Source organism: Xyrauchen texanus, chromosome 22 (assembly GCF_025860055.1).
Source record: "Xyrauchen texanus isolate HMW12.3.18 chromosome 22, RBS_HiC_50CHRs, whole genome shotgun sequence".
NCBI lineage: Eukaryota > Metazoa > Chordata > Actinopteri > Cypriniformes > Catostomidae > Xyrauchen > Xyrauchen texanus.
Window position 1 is genome coordinate 2,366,630 of NC_068297.1, and position 20,088 is coordinate 2,386,717.

At 41.1% G+C, this 20,088-nt stretch overlaps 1 protein-coding gene across 1 annotated transcript; it reads left to right on the forward strand.

Moving 5' to 3' along the window:
* The first annotated feature begins 6,031 nt into the window (after positions 1 to 6,031).
* LOC127662452 (beta-soluble NSF attachment protein-like) lies at positions 6,032 to 18,136 on the forward strand. Its single transcript, XM_052153627.1, has 11 exons — positions 6,032 to 6,253; positions 6,566 to 6,645; positions 6,928 to 7,044; positions 7,278 to 7,324; positions 7,527 to 7,604; positions 7,731 to 7,786; positions 11,326 to 11,410; positions 14,147 to 14,251; positions 14,365 to 14,433; positions 14,548 to 14,598; positions 16,719 to 18,136. Exons 1-11 carry the CDS (start codon positions 6,156 to 6,158, stop codon positions 16,818 to 16,820), a joined length of 888 nt encoding a protein of 295 aa, XP_052009587.1. The 5' UTR covers positions 6,032 to 6,155; the 3' UTR covers positions 16,821 to 18,136.
* Positions 18,137 to 20,088: the final 1,952 nt, after the last annotated feature.

A 20,088-nucleotide genomic window follows, 5' to 3' on the forward strand; every position in this document is an offset into this window, starting at 1 on the left:
GGCTTGATTAGCCTAATACGGGACCGGGTGTGTATGATCATGACCCGGCCCTCCGCCCTGCCACATTCCTCCCTCGTTTCCCTCAGCCACTCCTCCACCCTCTATCGGACGACAGCCGCGCCTCTCCGGGCGGATCCGAGGCAGTCCTCCAGCCCCTGGCGGACGGAACAACCCGCCGCGTTCTCGGGGAATAGAAGTGGTCTCCCCCGCCCCTGGCAGCGGTTCTCTCGCTCCAGGCGGTCGGCTAGTAGCCCCATCTCCCCTCGCGGTCGGCGGCCATCGTCCTCGTTCAGACGGCTGGGCTCCTCGTCCCCCGGCAGATGGCCGCGGCTGCTCCATTTGGGTGGACGTTAGTGGCGAGAACTCTACTACGGCGTATCCCTCCTCCTTCCCGGGTTTCAGCACCAGTGTAAAGGTATCAATGGAAAGGAGGAGGCGAGAACCGGCTTTTCAATATAAATAATAATTTAATGGTAAACTTAAAAGAAGACACAAACACACACATGACGGACATGTCAGTTAACGATCTCTCTCTCTCCCGCACGACCCTCCGCAGTAGACCTTTATCCCTCAGAGGCTTCATTAGCCTAATACGGGACCGGGTGTGTAGGATCACGACTCGGCCCTGCCCTCCGCCCTGCCACACACTCTTTTACGGTGTTAAAAACAACTTAACAGTAAATTCAATACAACACATTCATAGAATAAATACTATATAATAGATTATTCATTCAGATTAAATACACTTCAGGTACACTGAAAGATTTTGTTCACCTGTATTTGCAGATCTTTTATGGCAAGTTGGCTAAGCTCCTGGACCTCAAACGTGGTTTTGTGTGTGTGCGCTCGGCATGTTTGTTTAATGGCGTGACAAATTTCTTGACTTTCGAGCGGTTGCTCATCCCAGAGCCAAGTCGAGATCGGTCAAAATCCAGATGGCCAAACTCATCAGAGTAGGGGTCAGTTAAGCTAAAAAACACCAAAGAACATTAATGATGATGTTCAGTATTTTGTTACCATGTAACTCAAAGTGTCCTTGATCAATTAAACAAAAAGAAAACATTATTGAGACTGACTTTTAATTCCATTTGAGTATGCAAGTGGAATTACAGAATGTCACTTGTTACATTTCTTCTGTATATCTTACAGAGGTCTTGTGAAATTATACATAACATCAATAACACACAGCCATCATTACAAAGTTAAAGTTTGCAATACAGTTGGACAATATTCTGCTTTTATGAGACACCTGTGTTTCATGATTTCCACAACATCTTCTGCATCACTCTGTGTGGCTTTCTCTCTCAGCTCCACACGAGCGCTGGCCTACAGACAGGAAAAAAGAAACTTTAAAATGTGCTTAGTTTGTCTGTTAGCTTTAAACCTTCGGTATGTTAGTGTTCTCCTAAAAGTTGACAAAAGAAATCATTATCAGATAAAACATTAAAACTTTCAAGGAAAACGAACCAAAAATATAGACGATGACATCCTCTGCTCAGGGGCGTATACACATTTTTTGTCCAATCAAATGCTCCCTAGAATGAGAATGTCCCACCCACTAATGCCACCGACTAGCAAAATCAAGTAGCAAATCCTGATGGAAAAAAAGGCCAATTGGCTACTTTGAAAAAGGGATAAGCGCTTGGGATATTTTTGTGTGTGAGTGAGTCTGATGAGGGACTCCAGCTGTCGGGTGGTGATGGGCGTGCTGTCGGCAGTCTGGTTCTGTTTGCGCAGTTACAGATAGAAGTCCTGCAGAACCTGTGCCACCTCTGCAGAAAGACACGGGTGAACATAGTGCCAGGCGTAACCCATGAGCTGATGAGGAATGGGGTCAATATTGTCTCCAGGTACAACCTATGGATGGATAAAATAAAACGTAATTTAAAAAAGGACATAAATTACAAAGATACTGCAGAGAAATCAATCAAGTTAAAGGAATATTCTGGGTTCAATTCAAGTTAAGCTCAATCACCAGCATTTGTGGCATAATATTGATTACCACAAAAATGTATTCTGACTTGTCGCTACTTTTCATTTTATATATATATATATAAATAAATAAAAAAGTAAGAATTGCAGCTACACTGAGGAACTCCCAATGGAAATCAATGGGGCCAATCTCTATAGCAACAAGACGTAAACAATATGCATGTTTACAAGGTTGTAGTGTAATAAAATCACTTGCTAACCTTTTCTGTGTAAAGTTATAGTTCATTTTTACCTTTGTTGCCACGACGATGTAATGTCGTAAATCCAGCAAAAACAACGGTTTAAACAACTTCACAGCTCAAATAATACACATGTTTTAACAGACGGATGAAGGTAAGTGCTTTTATAAAAATTATAAGCTTCATATTTCTGCCTTTAAACCCTCCAAAAATTGGCCCAATTGACTTCCATCGTAAGTGCCTCACTGTAACCTCCATTTTTGCTCCTTTTATAATTTTTCCACTATTTGGAATGCCCAATTTTTTATGCGCTCTAAGTCCTCGTGGTGGCGTAGTGATTCGCCTCAATCCGGGTGACGGAGGACAAATCTCAGTTGCCTCCGTGTCTGAGACCGTCAATCCGTGCCTCTTATCATGTGGCTTGTTGAGCGCGTTACCACGGAGATATAGCGCGTGTGGAGGCTTCACACTATTCTCCACGTCATCCATGCACAACTCACCACATGGCCCACAGAGAGTGAAAACCACATTGTAGCGACCACGAGGAGGTTACCCTATGTGACTCTACCCTCCCTAGCAACCGGGCCAATTTGGTTGCTTAGGAGACCTGGCTGGAGTCACTCAGCAAGCCCTGGAGTGTCCAACAAGATGAAGACCAAATCAAACCTGGACAGCAGCTAAACGGAACTAAACAAAACTGGACGGAACTAAATGGAACTAAATTATACTAAACTATCTAAATGAAACAAAACTAAACTAAAGCTGCACTAAGCAGAACTAAACAAAACTGAATTAAACGGAACGGAACTAAGCAGAACAGAACTAAGAGGAACAGAACTAAGAGGAACTAAATGAAACTGAACTGAGCTAAACGGAACTTAACGAAATGATACTAAACTATCTAAATGAAACAAAACTAAACAAAAATAAAACCACTCAAAATAGAATTAAAAAAAACAATCTAAATAAAACTAAACAAATCAGAACTAAACAACACTAAACTAAATGAAACAAAACTAAACTACACTGGGAAAGTTTCACATGTCGTATTATTGTCTATAGCCGCTATACTCCTGTTGCCTGTAGCCATTAGTGTACTGTACCTTTGTGTGTATAGTGTATTTCCCATCAGGCAGTGCAATGCTTTGTGTGTTTCCACAGCTGTTACAGATGAAGGCCAGTTTACTGCAGAGCGGCTTAATATTACTCACTCTTATCACGGTACCTCTGATCGCAACAAACTTGCCATATAAATTTGCTCTCAGACTTTTCAAAGGAGTCAGCGACTCATAGTTATGCACCCTAAAAGACAAAAAAGAAACAGGACATTAGAATACATCTTATTCTAAGTGAAGGACAAGCTGTGGCAAAAACATTCCCCATGTTATGTCTCACCTGTCGCTGATATGAGGGATGTTAATTATGGGTTGTACACCTCAGGAAACTCTTCCTGTACCTGAAGTTCAACTGCATGTCTCTAAAGATCCACAGTCAACCCTTGCAGAGACATATCTGATTATTTCTACTGTCTACATCCGAAATGATTCACAGAATAATTACAGAGATATTGACATAATATCCTACAGTGAAAACAATCAGTGACAAACACGCATCAATGTAAATACAACACACAAAAACTCACCTGATGAATTGCTAAACCAAAGCAAGCTTTTATCTTCTCAACATATGGAGAGCTTTGAACAAAACCTGGAACAAGACCCAAAGCAATTTACAAATTTGTAAAACAGTGGTGTAGTGACAGATATATAGAGTACATATTTCACAATTCACACAATGCACAGTATCATACAAATTATCCAGAATTTATCATATACAAGATCATAGTCAACATTAGTTTGAACATTAGTGACACGAGAAAATATAAAACCTTCAGAAAAATAGAGTCTCAATTCTTTATATGGACACGTGATATCAAAGAGTTGCTTGACTGACTTTTGGAGTAATTCTGGACCCTGTTGCAAACAAGCACACACATAATAAAACAATAAATTTTCAAGTGGTACATGTCAGTGTAGAAGACAAATATCAGAGATTATTAAAGTTGTTTTCTATAATGAGTAGAGACAACTACACAATGACAAGCCCATGTTGTGTACTGTTGGTGGAATAGTTTCCTCTCTGTTCAATGGACGGCCTCTCCAGGGTTTGTATCCACCTGAGCTCCATCCTCTTCCTCTTCCTCCTCCTCCTCCTCCTCCTCCTCCTCCTCTCAACCCTCGAGCATCTGAGCTGCTTTCACCCCTCCATGAACCTGGAGCAGCACCCTGGCTATTCATCTCCTGATAAATTTCTAAAGACTAGAAAGCTAAATTTTAACCTCTGTAAAAAAAAACAGACAGTATAGATCAACATTGGTACTTAATAAAACAATATAGATCTGCATTTTGATTGACAGTTATTACAAAGTTTAACTTTATAATCAGGTCTTAGCTAGCCAGATATAGTGAACATTTCTTCCTGTAACATATATCTAGTTTATCTGATTTGCATTATATTAATCACCTGGCATACACAGACTAACATAAACCTGAGGTAACTATGCTAGTATGAGCCAAAACAACTCAAATATAAAAGAAATCGATTCTATATTTGTCAAATATTTTAAATAGCTTCTTACTTAAAAAAAACCATCATTTGCGTTTTTACGAGTAAATATGAATGTCATATATCTAATAAAATAAAGATATTTGAATAGATATTTTTGGTTTAACGTCATTGTTTACTTCACCTGTCAGTGACGTCAGACACGCCTTCAAGTTTGGCGCCTAGATGATGTTACTTCCGGTCATGTGACACGCCGCTTTTCAGTAAGATTTCAACCTTCAGTTTATTTATTTATTTAAAGAAATACTTGAAAAGTATTACTTTTCTTTGAGCAGCTACAGTTAAATGACATTGACTTAAAAAGTGACGTTAAAGCTACAGTGAATTAAATAAAAGTGCCTCATGGGTCTCTTTTGCTTTTTGCTTTCTAATACCGTCCAAAGAAGAGCCATTTTGCTTAACCTCGTTCAAAAACAATCAAATAAATAAATAAAATAAAATACAAATTAGGCATAACCCATTTTTTCCCCTACATGAATGTGATATTTTCTAAGATAAAACGTTGTACACGAAAAATAATAATAATAATACTCTCACAATCAGTGGTATCTTGTACTGTACAAAAATAAAAAATAATAATATGACATCATACAATTACATTTGCATCAAAGGTCCTAGAAAGAAGACATCTGTCCAAAATATTCTCCTGTATTCACACTACTGCAAAATATTTAATATAATTAAATAAGAATAATTGGCGTTATTCTTTAATAACGCCACAAAATTCCCACGAACATCCAAGTTAAATAGTTAATGCATTGGTTTTAAAATAAACAATCAAAATATGCTGGCGTATACTACATGTATACGTCTTAATTTATTAAATGATGTAATCATCTTTTTATGGTTAAATGTATTATATGTAACCATAATTATATTTTAATCAGTTATTTATATTATATTTATTTTTTTCTGCATTTATTCTACTGTGTTTACTAACTTTATGTTTTTATTTAGTCTTTTATTTGTTTTTCCAGCATTCATTTATTTATTTCCGTATTTAATTATGAATAAATTAGTACAATAGTAAATAAATATATCAATTAATTTACCCCTTTATTTATTTAATAATTTATTACATGAATTCAATTTTATACTTATCTATTTCGGTATTTATTAGCGTATTTATCATTTATTTTATTTTATTTTGAGGGGTGGTGGCTTTAGTTGCAGTACATCTTTGAACCAAAAGGTGTCGCTGTTTCTCCCTCACGGACTCGCAGCATCACCAGCATCACCCGACAGCAGGAGGAGTCGAGCATCCTTCATGATTCTGCATTAGAGCCGCGCTCTCTATCAACAAACCACGGGCCTTCACCGATCTAACAGGGGCTCTACTCGCATATCACACTTTAAACCATGGATAATTCTGGCAAAGAGAAGGAAGCCATGCAGCTGATGGCAGAGGCGGATAAAAAAGTCAAATCATCGGGTTCGTTTCTCGGAGGGATGTTCGGGTGAGACAGAACCGCTGCCATTGCAATGTTGATGGTCACGACATGACATTAAAAATCATTCAGTGCTATTTTGGTCTAAATACCCTATTCTGTGTGCATAGGCTTATTTTACAGGCTTAATAACATAAGTGCGTCCATCCATGCGTTTCTCAGTATAATGTTGTCCAATGTCAAATATGCCCATGTTGCGACATAGCCTATTAAAAATGCAGTAACATTTCTCTATTCTATACAGCTGTTATTGCCTCATCATTACAGTTATAATGCACGTGAGCTTGCGTTAAAATGTAATCAAATGTCAATATTTTACAGGGGCAACCATAAGGTAGAGGATGCGTGTGAAATTTATGCCAGAGCTGCCAACATGTTCAAGATGGCCAAGAATTGGAGTGGTATGAATAACAGTCATTTCACATTATATAAGGTGCATTATTGCAGTTAGTGCAGAGGAAGACTGTGGGGGAGTTTTGTGGGACTATTTTCTGCCGCCATTATAATTTAAGCATAACTGGAATTTAATTATGCTTAGCTACACGTTCTGCTGTTACTAGCATTGCAGTTTGAACTCTTCCAAGTAGGTCCAAAGCCATTCTTCGATTTGTTATTATGATTAGAAGTTTTGTAACTGCAGCACCAGCTGTCAGTAATCCGATGATGAATTTGTGTTGGTGTAGCTGCAGGAAATGCATTCTGCCAAGCTGCGAGACTTCATATGCAGATGCAGAACAAACTGGACTCAGCAACCAGCTTCGTCGATGCAGGAAATGCTTACAAGAAGGCAGATCCTCATGGTGAGAGTGCTTCATGCAATAACTCAAACATTAATCATTACACAAACAAACAATGAAAGTGATGGCAATGTTCTAGTTTCAATAAACAAGCTGATTTCCCAAGAGTTGCCACACTTCTGCACATTCACACTATATTCATTGATTGTTTGTTTGTTTATTGCAATAGGAAATAGTGATAATAATTTCAATGACTTCTAATATTTGTATCTCTTCTGTTTGAATGCATCACACAGAGGCTATCAACTGTTTAAACGCAGCTATCGATATTTACACAGACATGGTAAGCCAAACTCACATTAAAGAGTTCAGGAATATAAACCCTTTCTTGCTAGTTTTTATTGATTTATTTATTTTGAATGTGTAAGAGCTATTGTGATATATAATTAAACAGACAGTAATTGCACACCTATACAGTTGTGCATTGATCGTGCATGTGAATATTGCATAACATTTAATGTCTTATTTGTTTGTTTGATTGACAGGGAAGATTCACAATTGCCGCAAAGCATCACATGACTATTGCAGAGATCTATGAATCTGAGCTAGTGGACATTGAAAAGGTGCAGTTTGCCGTTGAACGTCTAATGAAGACGTTGTAAACCAAAGATTTGCACTTTATATCATTAGTGTGTAATTTTCTCACTAATGCCACTCTAACCGGCCTGACCAATCTGATGTTGTTTTAGGCGATTGCCCATTTTGAGCAGGCCGCAGATTATTACAAAGGCGAGGAGTCAAACAGGTTTGTATTTTACAGTCTTTATGATCTATAATGTTAAACTGTTAACTGTAGCCAATTTTACAACTTCGTTGCCATGACGATGTAATGTCAACAAACCCTAAAACCCCAAAACTGTACAGCTCAAATGATACATGTGTTTTAACAGAAGAATTAATCTAAGTGCTTTTATAAGAATGTAAAGTCACATTTCTGCCTTTAAACCCTCCAAAAATTGGCTCCATTGACTTCCATTGTAAGTGCCTCACTGTAACATTGTGTAAAAGTATTGGGTTCTTGGGGTGAGAAAGGAGGAATTGGAAACAGTGAACTTCACGTCAAACGGTATTTTTATTTACTAATCAGATCAAAAACAGTATCTCGCCACACTCTAATGCCACACAGGCTAAGCGGGTGTGTGTGCTGGTCTCTCGCCCCTCTATTGGCATATGGCTCGCTTTTAACTCCGTCTTCTACTCGATTCGCGTAGTCCACCTGAACCAACACAAAGCGGTGTCTGCATACCATCTGCTCTATTGGCCCGACTAGGTCCATATCAATTCCTTGCAAGGGGACCTCGATTAGAGGGAGCGGGCGCAATGGTGCTCTTGAATGGCCGGAGGATTCACCAGTTGATTTTCACGGCATGCCGCTCACGATCCCTCTGAATGCCTGGCCATTAAAAATGGTCCATGAGATGGTTTAGTGTTTTTTCTCATCCTAAGCAACCCGCTATCGGGTTATGATGAGCCGTCTGGAATAATATTTCCCGACGGCTCTTCGGTATCAACAACTGGATTGTATCCTCTTTTGTCTGAGCGTCCTGCATCACTCGATACAACCAATCTTTTATAAGAGAGAAATACGGATATGAGTGTGCGATGTCCGGCTGAAGACGCTGATCATCAATCACTTTCATTCGGCCGAAGGCATGCCTAAGGGACTCGTTGCATGTCTACTCCTGAGTGAAATCCATGGTGGGAAAGCATCTAAGGATTGGGGAAGTCGATACTTACATCCCCCTCCCTTACGGCATCCTGATGTGGAGCTGATGTAGACGGCCCTGGCTCTTCCTCCCCAGCCAGTGCATCACAAATCCCACACCGAGATGCTTTGTTACCGGACACATCCGCACAAAATTCCCTTAATAAAGTGGTAAACACTGGCCAATTACAGTATCCAGAATTAGCGGATGGGTGAGGCGGGGACTAACCGTCACATCGACGCTAGGCTTTTGCCCAGGGAATTTAATTGTTACGGTCACTACTGGATAATTGTGGATATCCCCATGCACACATCTTACCTTCACCTTGTATCTCGCACCCAAAGCCTCGTCTTGAACCAGGCATTGATGGATGGAGGTTTGGCTGCAACCCCAATCCACAAGGCCTGAACTCCCCATCTCCAGGGAGGAGGGATTGGACGGGAGGAAACAGAAAGGGTGAAAGGAGGGACAGAGGGAGGGGGAGGGGGCTTGCCAGCCTCCGGAGAGGCCTCATGGAACCGTTGGCGGTTCCATGTACACCCGACCCACTGAAGGATGGTCTTCTTCTGGTCCTCAGAGGCCAGGCGAGTTTCTGCTGGAAGCTGATTAGTCGTGAGTTGTGACTCCCCGGAGAGCAGCGGCAGCAAACTAAGCACCCATTGAGACTTCGGCCAGTCGGAGGTGGTAGCCACTTGTTCAAATTGCCTGATGAATGGCTCTGGCTCATCCTGGGGTCCCATCTTCATCAGCTGCAGATGAGACATGGTCGCTGCCTCCCGGTCCACAGCTGAAGATCCATCCTGGGCCACCAAACTCCGTCATGCCCGCCGGTCCTCTCGCCGGGCCAGAAGGAGTTCCTAGAATCGCTGTTCCTAAGCTAGGAGGGCTTGGTGGTGAATTTCCTGAATCTCCGCAAGGACATGGATGACTTCATCCAACAGGGTGGACTCCATGACGACACTCTTCCTCCTTTTTCCCTGGTTTCAGCACCAGTGTAAAAGAATCAGTTTCTTGGGGTGAGAAAGGAGGAATCTGGAATGGTGAACTTCAACTCAAATGGTATGTTTATTGTGACAGGGCGGAGGGCAGGGCCAGGTCGTGATTATACACACCCAGACCCTTATCAGGCTAATTAAGCCTCCGAGAGGGATAAAGGCCGATTGCGGACGGTGGTGCGACGAGAGAGAGATAGTTTACGGACATGTCTGTCATGTCCGTGTTTGTCTTTTGCTTAAGTTAATCATTAAAATTAAAATGATATCGCCAGGCCGGTTCTCGCCTCCTCCTTTCCATTGAACTGCTTTACACTGGTGCCTAAATACGGGAAGGAGGAGGAATACGCCGTAGTTCTCGCCACTACCATCCACCTCAACGGAGCCCGGCGGAGGAGCCCGGCCGCCTTGAAGCGGAGGAACGGCCGCTGACCACGAGTGGAGAAGGGCTCCTAACCAACCACCTGGAGTGGTCAGGGCCGCTGCCAGGGGCGGATTAGTACCCTACCAGCCGCTGAAAAGCGGCGGGGTCTGAGACCGCCGACCACGAGCGGGGAGGGGCTCGCTGCCAACCGCCTGGTGCAGGAGAACTGCTGCCAGGGGCGGGGGAGACCACTTCTGTTCCTCAAGAACTTGGCGGGGCGTTCCCCTGCCTGAGAGGGTGTACGTCATGCCGGGGGCTCCCCTGCCTGAGAGAACGAGGAAGGAATGTGACAGGGCGGAGGGCGGGGCCGGGTCGTGATTATACACACAACCTTTACCTTTATCAGGCTAATTAATCCTCCGAGAGGGATAAAGGCCGATGGCAGACGGTGGTGAGACGAGAGAGAGATCGTTTATGTGTGTGTGTTTGTCTTTTGTTTAAGTTAATCATTAAAATATTGTTTATATCGCCAGGCCGGTTCTCGCCTCCTCCTCTCCGTTGAACTGCTTTACGTTACTAAACAGAAAAAAGCGTTCTATTGCCACACTCTCATGCCACACAGGCTCAGCAGGGGTGTGTGCAGGTCTCTCTCCTCTCTACTGACATCTGGCTCGCTTTTAACTCCGTCTCCTCTCTCACTCTCGTGAAAAACAGCTGTTAGAGACAACCATTTACAGGTGATCCTTACCATTCTCATCTCCTGATCTCGCTCCTAACCCAGCTCTCAACCACACCCCCATTACCACACCTTGATTTTTGCTTCTTTTAAAGAACGGGGTGAGTTGAAATATTTTTTTGTGGTAATCAACATTATGCCACAAATGCTGTCGATTGAGCCAAACTTTTACTGAGCCCAGAATATTCCATAAATAAATGAACATTTGTTGCCCATTTTTTCAACCGCGTTGAATTTGAAAAAGTCAAGTTTAAACTCTGAAAACTCGTAACTTGGAGTGGAAAGGTCAGAAATGAATGTGACATTTTGAATGGATGGAAACAAAGATGTCGTTATAATGCATAATGATGAAACCACCTACAGTATATAATGAATTATCATATCATGGTTGCGTCAGAATATCATGAAATACTGATAATTAGCATAAATTTCCTTTGTACTCCTTGGTAGTAAATGCTTATTTATATTCGTGAATCTTTCATTCAGCTCTGCCAATAAATGTCTGCTGAAAGTCGGCTCTTACAGCGCTCAGCTCGAGCTGTATCCCAAAGCCATTGAGATCTTTGAGCAGGTAAGCGGGACTGTTTTAGGTCCAATCGTACCTTGTATATTTAAGAGGTGGAAGCATTTCTGATAAATGTATTACACTTTATAATATAGAAATATTACAGGTTGTTTAATAAACTGTAAAAGCATAAATTATTCGAATATTTGGAGGAAATCTGGTGAGAAGAGAAAGAAGATTGAAATGTCTAGAATTTGAGAGGTAGGCCAGATGTGGGTTGGTAAGCCGATGGTTAAACGTTTACCCATAGAAGGAGCAATTTATTTTAATAGAACAATCAAATCACTATATTGCATTTTATTGTCATATACAGGTGAAACTCGAAAAATTTGAATATCGTGCAAAAGTTCATTAATTTCAGTAATTCAACTTAAAAGGTGAAACTAATATATTATATAGACTCATTACAAGAAAAGTAAGATATTTCAAGCCTTTATTTGATATAATTTTGATGATTATGGCTTACAGCTTATGAAAACCCCAAATTCAGAATCTCAGAAAATTAGAATATTACATGAAATCAATAAAAAAAAGATTTTAAATACAGAAATGTCGGCCCTCTGAAAAGTATAATCATGCATATGTACTCAGTACTTGGTTTGGGCCCCTTTTGCATTAATTACTGCCTCAATGCGGCGTGGCATGGATGATATCAGCCTGTGGCACTGCTGAGGTGTTATGGAAGACCAAGATGCTTCAATAGTGGCCTTCAGCTCTTCTGCATTGTTTGGTCTCATATCTCTCATCTTTCTCTTGGCAATGCCAAGAGATTCTCTATGGGGTTCAGGTCAGGCGAGTTTGTTGGCCAATCAAGCACAGTAATACCATGGTCATTGAACCAGGTTTTGGTACTTTTGGCAGTGTGGGCAGGTGCCAAGTCCTGCTGGAAAATGAAGTCAGCATCTCCATAAAGCTTGTCTGCTGAAGGAAGCATGAAGTGCTCTAAAATGTCCCAGTAGACGGCTGCGTTGACTCTGGACTTAATAAAGCACAGTGGACCAACACCAGCCGATGACATGGCTCCCCAAACCAACACAGACTGTGGAAACTTCACACTGGACTTCAAGCATCTTGGATTGTGTGCCTCTCCATTCTTCCTCCAGACTCTGGGACCTTGGTTTCCAAATGAGATGCAAAATTTGCTCTCATCAGAAAAGAGGACTTTGGACCACTGAGCAACAGACCAGTTCTTTTTTCTTTAGCCCAGGTAAGACGTTTGACATTTGAAGCCCATGTCCAGGACCCGTCTGTGTGTGGTGGCTCTTGATGCAGTAACTCCAGCCTCAGTCCACTCCTTGTGAAGCTCCCCCACACATTTGAATGGCCTTTTCCTGACAATCCTCTCCAGGCTACAGTCATCCCTGCTGCTTGTGCACCTTTTTCTTCCACACTTTTCCTTTCCACTTAACTTTCTATTAATGTGCTTTGATACAGCACTTTGAGAACATCCAACTTCTTTTGCAATTACCTTTTGATGCTTTCCCTCCTTGTGGAGGGTGTCAATGATGGTTTTCTGCACAACTGTCAGGTCAGCAGTCTTCCCCATGATTGTGAATTCAACTGAACCAGACTGAGAGACCATTTAAAGGCTCAGGAACCCTTTGCAGGTGTTTAGCTGATTAGAGTGTGACACTTTGAGCCTACAATACTGAACCTTTTCACAATATTCTAATTTTCTGAGATTCTGAATTTGGGGTTTTCATAAGCTGTAAGCCATAATCATCAAAATTATATCAAATAAAGGCTTGAAATATCTTACTTTTCTTGTAATGAGTCTATATAATATATTAGTTTCACCTTTTAAGTTGAATTACTGAAATTAATGAACTTTTGCACGATATTCTAATTTTTCGAGTTTCACCTGTAATTACCATAATGTGGGTGAAAATACAATGCAGTGGTGCAACAGAGAATAACAGGTACCACAACACAATATACACAATATACAGTATTCACATGTACTAATCTGCTATCAATCTATCAAATTGCATTTGCACTTCATGGGTGTATTGTAGGTTATTTACTAAGAATACTTTGGCAAATACGTTGGACACACCCTCCAAAAGAAGGCTTTTGCATGATGTAATTGTACCAAATGTAAACATGTCGCTCACTTACGGCTCACTATATAATGAATAATGTAGGATATAAATGGCTTTTATTAGTCTTATATTGGTTATATGATATATCTCCCTGCTGTTTAGCAATTAGTTGTAAGAGCAGTTGATCAGAAACCCGTGTGTGACACTCATCTCTTGAAAAGTTTCAGAACGATAGCAGAGCGGATGATAAAATTGCCTGAATTAAAAATCATGCACAGCACTAATCAGATTAACACCTGATTTTCGGTCGTGTTAATTTGCTCTCGCTGTTACCATTTCTGAAATTAGTCATGATAAATCACTTTGCGGGTGCAATTCAATTCATTTGCTTTGACAGCATGTTGGAAGCGTCACTTAAACTGCATGTAGTAATTAAGCTAAACCTGAAAATATTACTGAGACGTGCTATTTTGCGCATCTGAATGATCCTCAGAGGATTTTGGTGCGATTCAACGTGTCGCACGTGTTTTTATGTTCACGAACCAAACTTTTACTAGCCAAATCATGGCCAATGTACATTAAATTCAAAAAAAGACACCAGCGCTTTACAAATCAGAACTCATTAGCAAACGTGTTTGCTTGTTGCATTTCGGTAACAAACGTCTTAAACACAGCAGTTAAATGTTCTCAACCCATTCAGGTCGCAACCAGTACAATGGATAACCCTCTCCTGAAATACAACGCTAAAGAGTATTTCTGGAAAGCAGCTCTGTGTCACTTCATTGTGGATGAATTGAACGCGAAGGTTAGACTTTTTTTTACTCAGATGCAGTTTATCGTAACTGTTCATTTCAAATGTTTTGATCCTTATAGTTTCACTTTTGTGACATCACAAAATGCATGTTTGTTTTCTTTCAGCTTGCCATTGAAAAGTATGAAGGGATGTTTCCGGCCTTCTCTGACTCAAGAGAATGTAAGCTTTTGAAAGTAAGTAAACTATGTTGTGTTGTCTATCAGCAGTTGTAAATATGAATACAAATGTGAACGCATACTATGAATTGTTTGTAGTTTTTGCTCTGATTGCTGTTACTTTCTGTACAGAAACTTCTGGAAGCTCATGAGGAGCAGAACTGTGAGGCGTTCACTGAGGCAGTAAGTTCGTAAGCGTGCAGTGACAGTGGATGGCAGTACTATAGGGGAGACTGGGGCTAGTTGTCACATGTGAAAGTTGTCACAAGGGCTATAGCTCAGTCATAAGGTTTTGAGTCCAAAGTCAAATTACATAAATGTTTGTTTTCTCTAGCACTGGTGTTATATGTTTGTAACGCGGTTAATGGTCAAGGAGGAGGCGAGAACCGGCTTGGCAATATAAATAATCGTTTTAATAATAAACTGAACGAAAAACACATAAACATAGAGCAGCTCCATGTCATTCTCTCTCGAGAGAGAGAACTGTCGTCGTCGTCACCGGCCACCTTTATCCCTCACGCGCCCCCATCAGGCTGATTGGGTACCAGGCGTGCCTTGTTCCAGTCCGGCCCTGCCCTCCTCCGCTCTACACTCCTCTCGGCGTTGCCTCAGGCCGGGGAGCCCTCGGCATGACTTACATTCCCGCCTTTCTCGACATGGGAGGAGGCAGGAGGGTAAAAACAACAACAAGCAAAATAGGCGAAGTACAAAGGGCAACACGGAGCGACATAGAGAGAGAGAGAGAGAGAGAGGGGAAAAAACTCACTCAACGGTTCTCTGATGCACCGTTGCATGGTCCTCGATCACTCCCCACCCTCTCAAGCGGACGGCAGCCGCTCCTCCTCGGGCGTACCCGAGTCAGACCTATGACCCCCGGCGGACAGAACGCCCCTCCGTGTTCCCGGCGACTCGTGGGGACACTCCTCCGCCCCTTGCAGCGGCCCTACCACTCCAAGCGGTCGGGGAGTCGCTTCCCTCCTCCCCTCACAGACAGCGGTCCTCTTGACCCCTTCACGTTTCTGGGGGACGGCTGGGCACTCCTCCGCCCCTGGCAGCGGCTCCATCGCTCAAGGCGGTTGGGGAGTCCAGTCCCCACTCGCCTCACGTATGACGGCCGTTCCCCGCATCCGGGCGGTCGGGCTACTCTGTCCCCCGGTGGATGGCAGCGACACTCCCCTGGTTGGACGGCAGTGTCGGGGACTCCGCGACGTGCATCCCTCCTCCCTCCCGGGTTTCGGCACCAATGTAAAGTGGTTAATGGGCAAAGAGGAGGCGAGAACCGGCTTGGCAATATAAATAATATTTTTAATAATAAACTGAATGAAAAACACAAACATAAACACAGAGCAGCTGCCTGTAATTTTCTCTCTCTCTCGAACCGTCGTCGTCACTGGCCACCTTTATCCCTCGCGCGCCCCCATCAGGCTGATTGGCGACCGGGCGTGCATTGTTCCAGCCCAGCCCCGCCCTCCTCCGCTCTACAATGTTTTTTCAAACACCTAGTACAAAACGATATTCTAAAAAAATATATTTTTTGGTGTGAATTTGGTTCTCCATACTAAAAGTTCAGTATCATTTTTTTTGGTCAACCAAATCGAGCAGAACTGTCAGTTTTAGAAGTAAAAATCCCATTCATGTTTTCCAAAGCAAATTTATTTTTCACTTAAACTTAAATTAAAAACTCAACTCAGAGGTTGTTAATCGATGGTATATGCTTCTGTTGAAGCCATGAGACTGCGTTATTTCAAATTTATTTACAAAGAAATCGTGATTAATAGTGATTATAATAATTCCTGGTGAAGAACTACACTACCCATAATCCTGAGGGGAAACGATCCACCTATCAGAGAATCGCAACAATCAAAGTGCGCCAAAAGAGCTCTGCAGCGACCATTGCAATATTCATTATGCAATAATATAAACATATATCGTCCTATACTTGTGATCAACAACTGAAAATACAAGATTTTAAATTTTTTCATAGTTTTTAATTCGATTACGTCATTCGCAATGCTTGATGGGATTGTAGTTCATACTTTAAAAAAAAAAAAATGTATATCCTTTTATGTCTCTAAACAAAAAAATCACTTTCAAAGACAAACTTGAGACCCTGAGAAATGGTGTACAAAATGAGTGACAACTAGCCCCGGCCTCCTCTGCACACACAATCACACAATCGCTGTAGAAAGGTTAAGAAAGTAACCAGCTTAATCACATGCAGCTCATATATTGTACTTTTTGGAGTTTTATAATGTTGCTCATTTTGATATTACATCACTAAATGATGTGTTTACCTGATCCAGGTGAAGGAGTTTGATTCGATCTCCCGTCTCGACCAATGGCAGACCACGATGCTGCTGCGTATCAAGAAAACCATCCAGGGTGATGGAGGTGACCTGAAGTGATGCCTCCAAGACAGATATTGTGGCATCATATCCCGTTTAATTTCTTACTGTACTGTATGTATATGTGTGACAATCTGGTTGAACATTTCTGTAGTGCTATAGCTCAAAAACTAGCCCAGATTCCAGTCTGTTCTGATATATAAAGAGGCTACTTGTACTGCGATAGACCGGCGTATGAAAAACCAGAAGTGTATATACAATAGTAATATTGTTCAATTCGCTCCTGGACAATGTCTGTCTGTACAATGAGATTTCTCTATCCCTTTACTTCACCACGAAGACATCTTTACAGATAACCCTTCTTTGTTCCTGTATGTGGCGTGCATGATCCCGTAGAGCTGTTATCTTTCTAATGTTCACTTACATGTTGTCACTGGCACTGTCATGCATGATAAATGTTTAAAGTGTGTTTATGTGGTGTAAAATATCAACAGTTTGTCTGTGCACTTTATTTCAAAACTTAAAAGACTCAATTAAATGTCTGTTTAGATTGAAAACACATTGCCTTTGCTTATTTGCATCATTTTTGTGCCATTGGTCTCGAAAATGGAGCCGGTGCTGTCTTTGTCGGTAGAGAAGTGTACGTTTTATCCACATTTTTGCATTAGTGGTTACAGAAAATGAAGCGTACACGTTTCATAATCAGTAGAATTGAGTCTTTTGTTCACTAATGTTGATGAAATGCTCAATTTAAGTGAAAAGACTCGTTTCACAGTGTAATATGGTCATCTGATCAAATAATGTGGTGAACATGCATCTATCGGATTTGATTGTTGATTTCTTTTCATGTTATTTATACTTTTATGTTTAGTTGATGTTTTGAACATCCGACATTGATTATGTTTACTTCTTTGGTTCACTTTGTGTTGGAGAATAATTCGTTTTACACTTTTATGTCAGTAATTAAATTATTATGTTGATTGAACTAATTCATCAAACCATAAAACACGTTGTTATACAGTATATAATGTCAAATAGATGCCAAATCTGATTGAGACATTTTAATAAATGTTCCATCTATATTCAGAGATAGATAATAATAAATTATGATCCACACCATGTCTGGAATTTCTGGTTTCGGTGCTTTGCTTTACCTGTACTGTATATTCATATTCATACGCACACATGGACACTTTGAATATTATTTAATGCTGTATCAGTTATGAAAAGCAAGGTTTTTATGGAAGTAAAATAGGTTGTGAAAGATGTAACTTTAAACCATCAGGTTATGACTTTTATTCTTAACGCTGTGTTTTTTTTTAATGTGTTTGTGTAAGGATATTATTTTGTATTTCTGTGAAAGCAATGAAGCATTAAAGGAGACCTATTATGGCCCTTTGTACAAGATGTAATATAAGTCTCAGGTGTCCCCAGAATGTGTCCGAAGTTTCAGCTCAAAATACCCCACGGATCATTTATGATACCATGTTATAAACGCCTCTTTTTGGGTAGAATCAAAAACACGCTGATTTTGTGTGTGTCTCTTTAAATGCAAATGAGCTGCTGCTCCCCGCCCCTTTCTGGAAGAGGGCTGTGCCTTTACAGCTCGTGCTTCAGTTACTATAGCAACAACATATCAGAACCAATATGACTGACAGCGTAAATACTGGAGTTCATGCAGGGCTGGACTGGGAAGAGAAATCGGCCCGGGACTTTAGCAACTGGCCCAAAAGTTGAGCGGGGGGTGTTTGCTGTCCATTTCTGCATATCGTGGCGCCATTTTGTGGTCTGTTCTGCATAACGTAGCAGCTCATTTTAGCTTATCGCGGCCCATTTCACTTGGTTCTCTCAATGGCCAGTCCACCCCTGATTGGCCCCAAAGTGCGTCAGCCCACTGGGAAAATGCCCTGTATGCCAGATTACCACTCTATTATGCAAAATTCACTTTAAATGGTGTTTGTACTTTAATGTGAGTCGGCAGCCAGTGCGTGTACACAACCACCCTACAATGTTAAAAGTCCACCCAGTCCTCTCTTATATATATATTAATCAAAAACAGTGTGTCAAAATGAACGCTTTTCGTTTCTGCTCTAAAGTGACGTCACGTTAGAGCAGGCCACGCCCATGACTGGTAACGGACTCCACCCTATTATCATAGCTCCGACACACAGTCCGCCATTTTTGTCCATGCTGGACCAGATACAGTGAGAAGAATAATGTCTAATAAGTTTTCTGATGTTGCCTGTAAAAGTGAACATAAGAGTAATGGACAAGTTTTGTTTTTGAAGGAAATGTGCCCCAAAACATATAAAAATGTGTATGTTTGTGCAAATCATTTTACACAGGACTGCTTTGGAAATGAGTGTCAATATAAAGCAGGATTTTCTAAAACGTTGATTCTCAAGCATGGATCAGCACCAACTCTTTGTGTTCCAGCTTTATATCCTGAAGATGTAAGTATCACACTTTATATATTTGTGAATGTTTGCAAATCGCCTTTCCTAATGTACTTGTTAGCTGATTCCACGGCTAATGCAGCTCTAGTTAGCATTGTCTTTGAGACCGGATATACATATATATTTATATTCATACATAAATGGCTGAACTCCCGATATTTACGCTGTCAGCACTGATCTATATATATAAAAATTAAGTTATATTAAGTTATATATATATAGATCAGTGGCTGTCAGTCATATTGGTTCTGATTTGTTGTTGCTATAGTAACCGAAGCACGAGCTGCAAGGCACAGCCCTCATCCGGAAAGGGGGAGGGGAGCAGCAGCTCATTTGCATTTAAAGGGACACACACGAAATCAGCGTGTTTTTGATTCCACCAAAAAAAAAGAGGCCTTTATAACATGATATAATAAATGACCCGTGGGGTATTTTGAGCTGAAAAGTTACAGACACATTCTGGGGACACCTGAGACTTATATTACATCTTGTAAAAAGGGACAAAAACAGGTCTCATTTAAAGCAATTCTTATAAGGTCATTTAAGTGTCATGATCTATGAGTCAAACACAACTTGCAATCCTATTGAAGAAACCAAGAATCATCCACTGTATTAGTTACCAAGATCTGTTTACTCAGTTAACAAGATTTATGATATGTTGTTCCATTTTTGGAACATTGGGAATAATTTAGAAAATGTTATGTGTGATCAGGGCTGGATTGGTAATCTGGCATTCCAGGCATTTTCCCGGTGGACTGGCGCACTTTGGGGCCGATCAGGGGTGGACTGGCCATCGGGAGAACCGGGACTAAGCTGAAATGTGCCGCCGCGTTATGCAGAACGGGCCACAAAACGGCGCCTCGATATGCAGA

Coding starts and splice junctions, on each gene's coding strand:
- LOC127662452 (XM_052153627.1), top strand. CDS start 6,156: ATGGATAATTCTGGCAAAGAGAAGGAAGCCATGCAGCTGATGGCAGAG. Junction 11,411..14,146: donor CCATTGAGATCTTTGAGCAG/GTAAGCGGGACT, acceptor CAACCCATTCAG/GTCGCAACCAGTACAATGGA. Junction 14,599..16,718: donor GTGAGGCGTTCACTGAGGCA/GTAAGTTCGTAA, acceptor TACCTGATCCAG/GTGAAGGAGTTTGATTCGAT.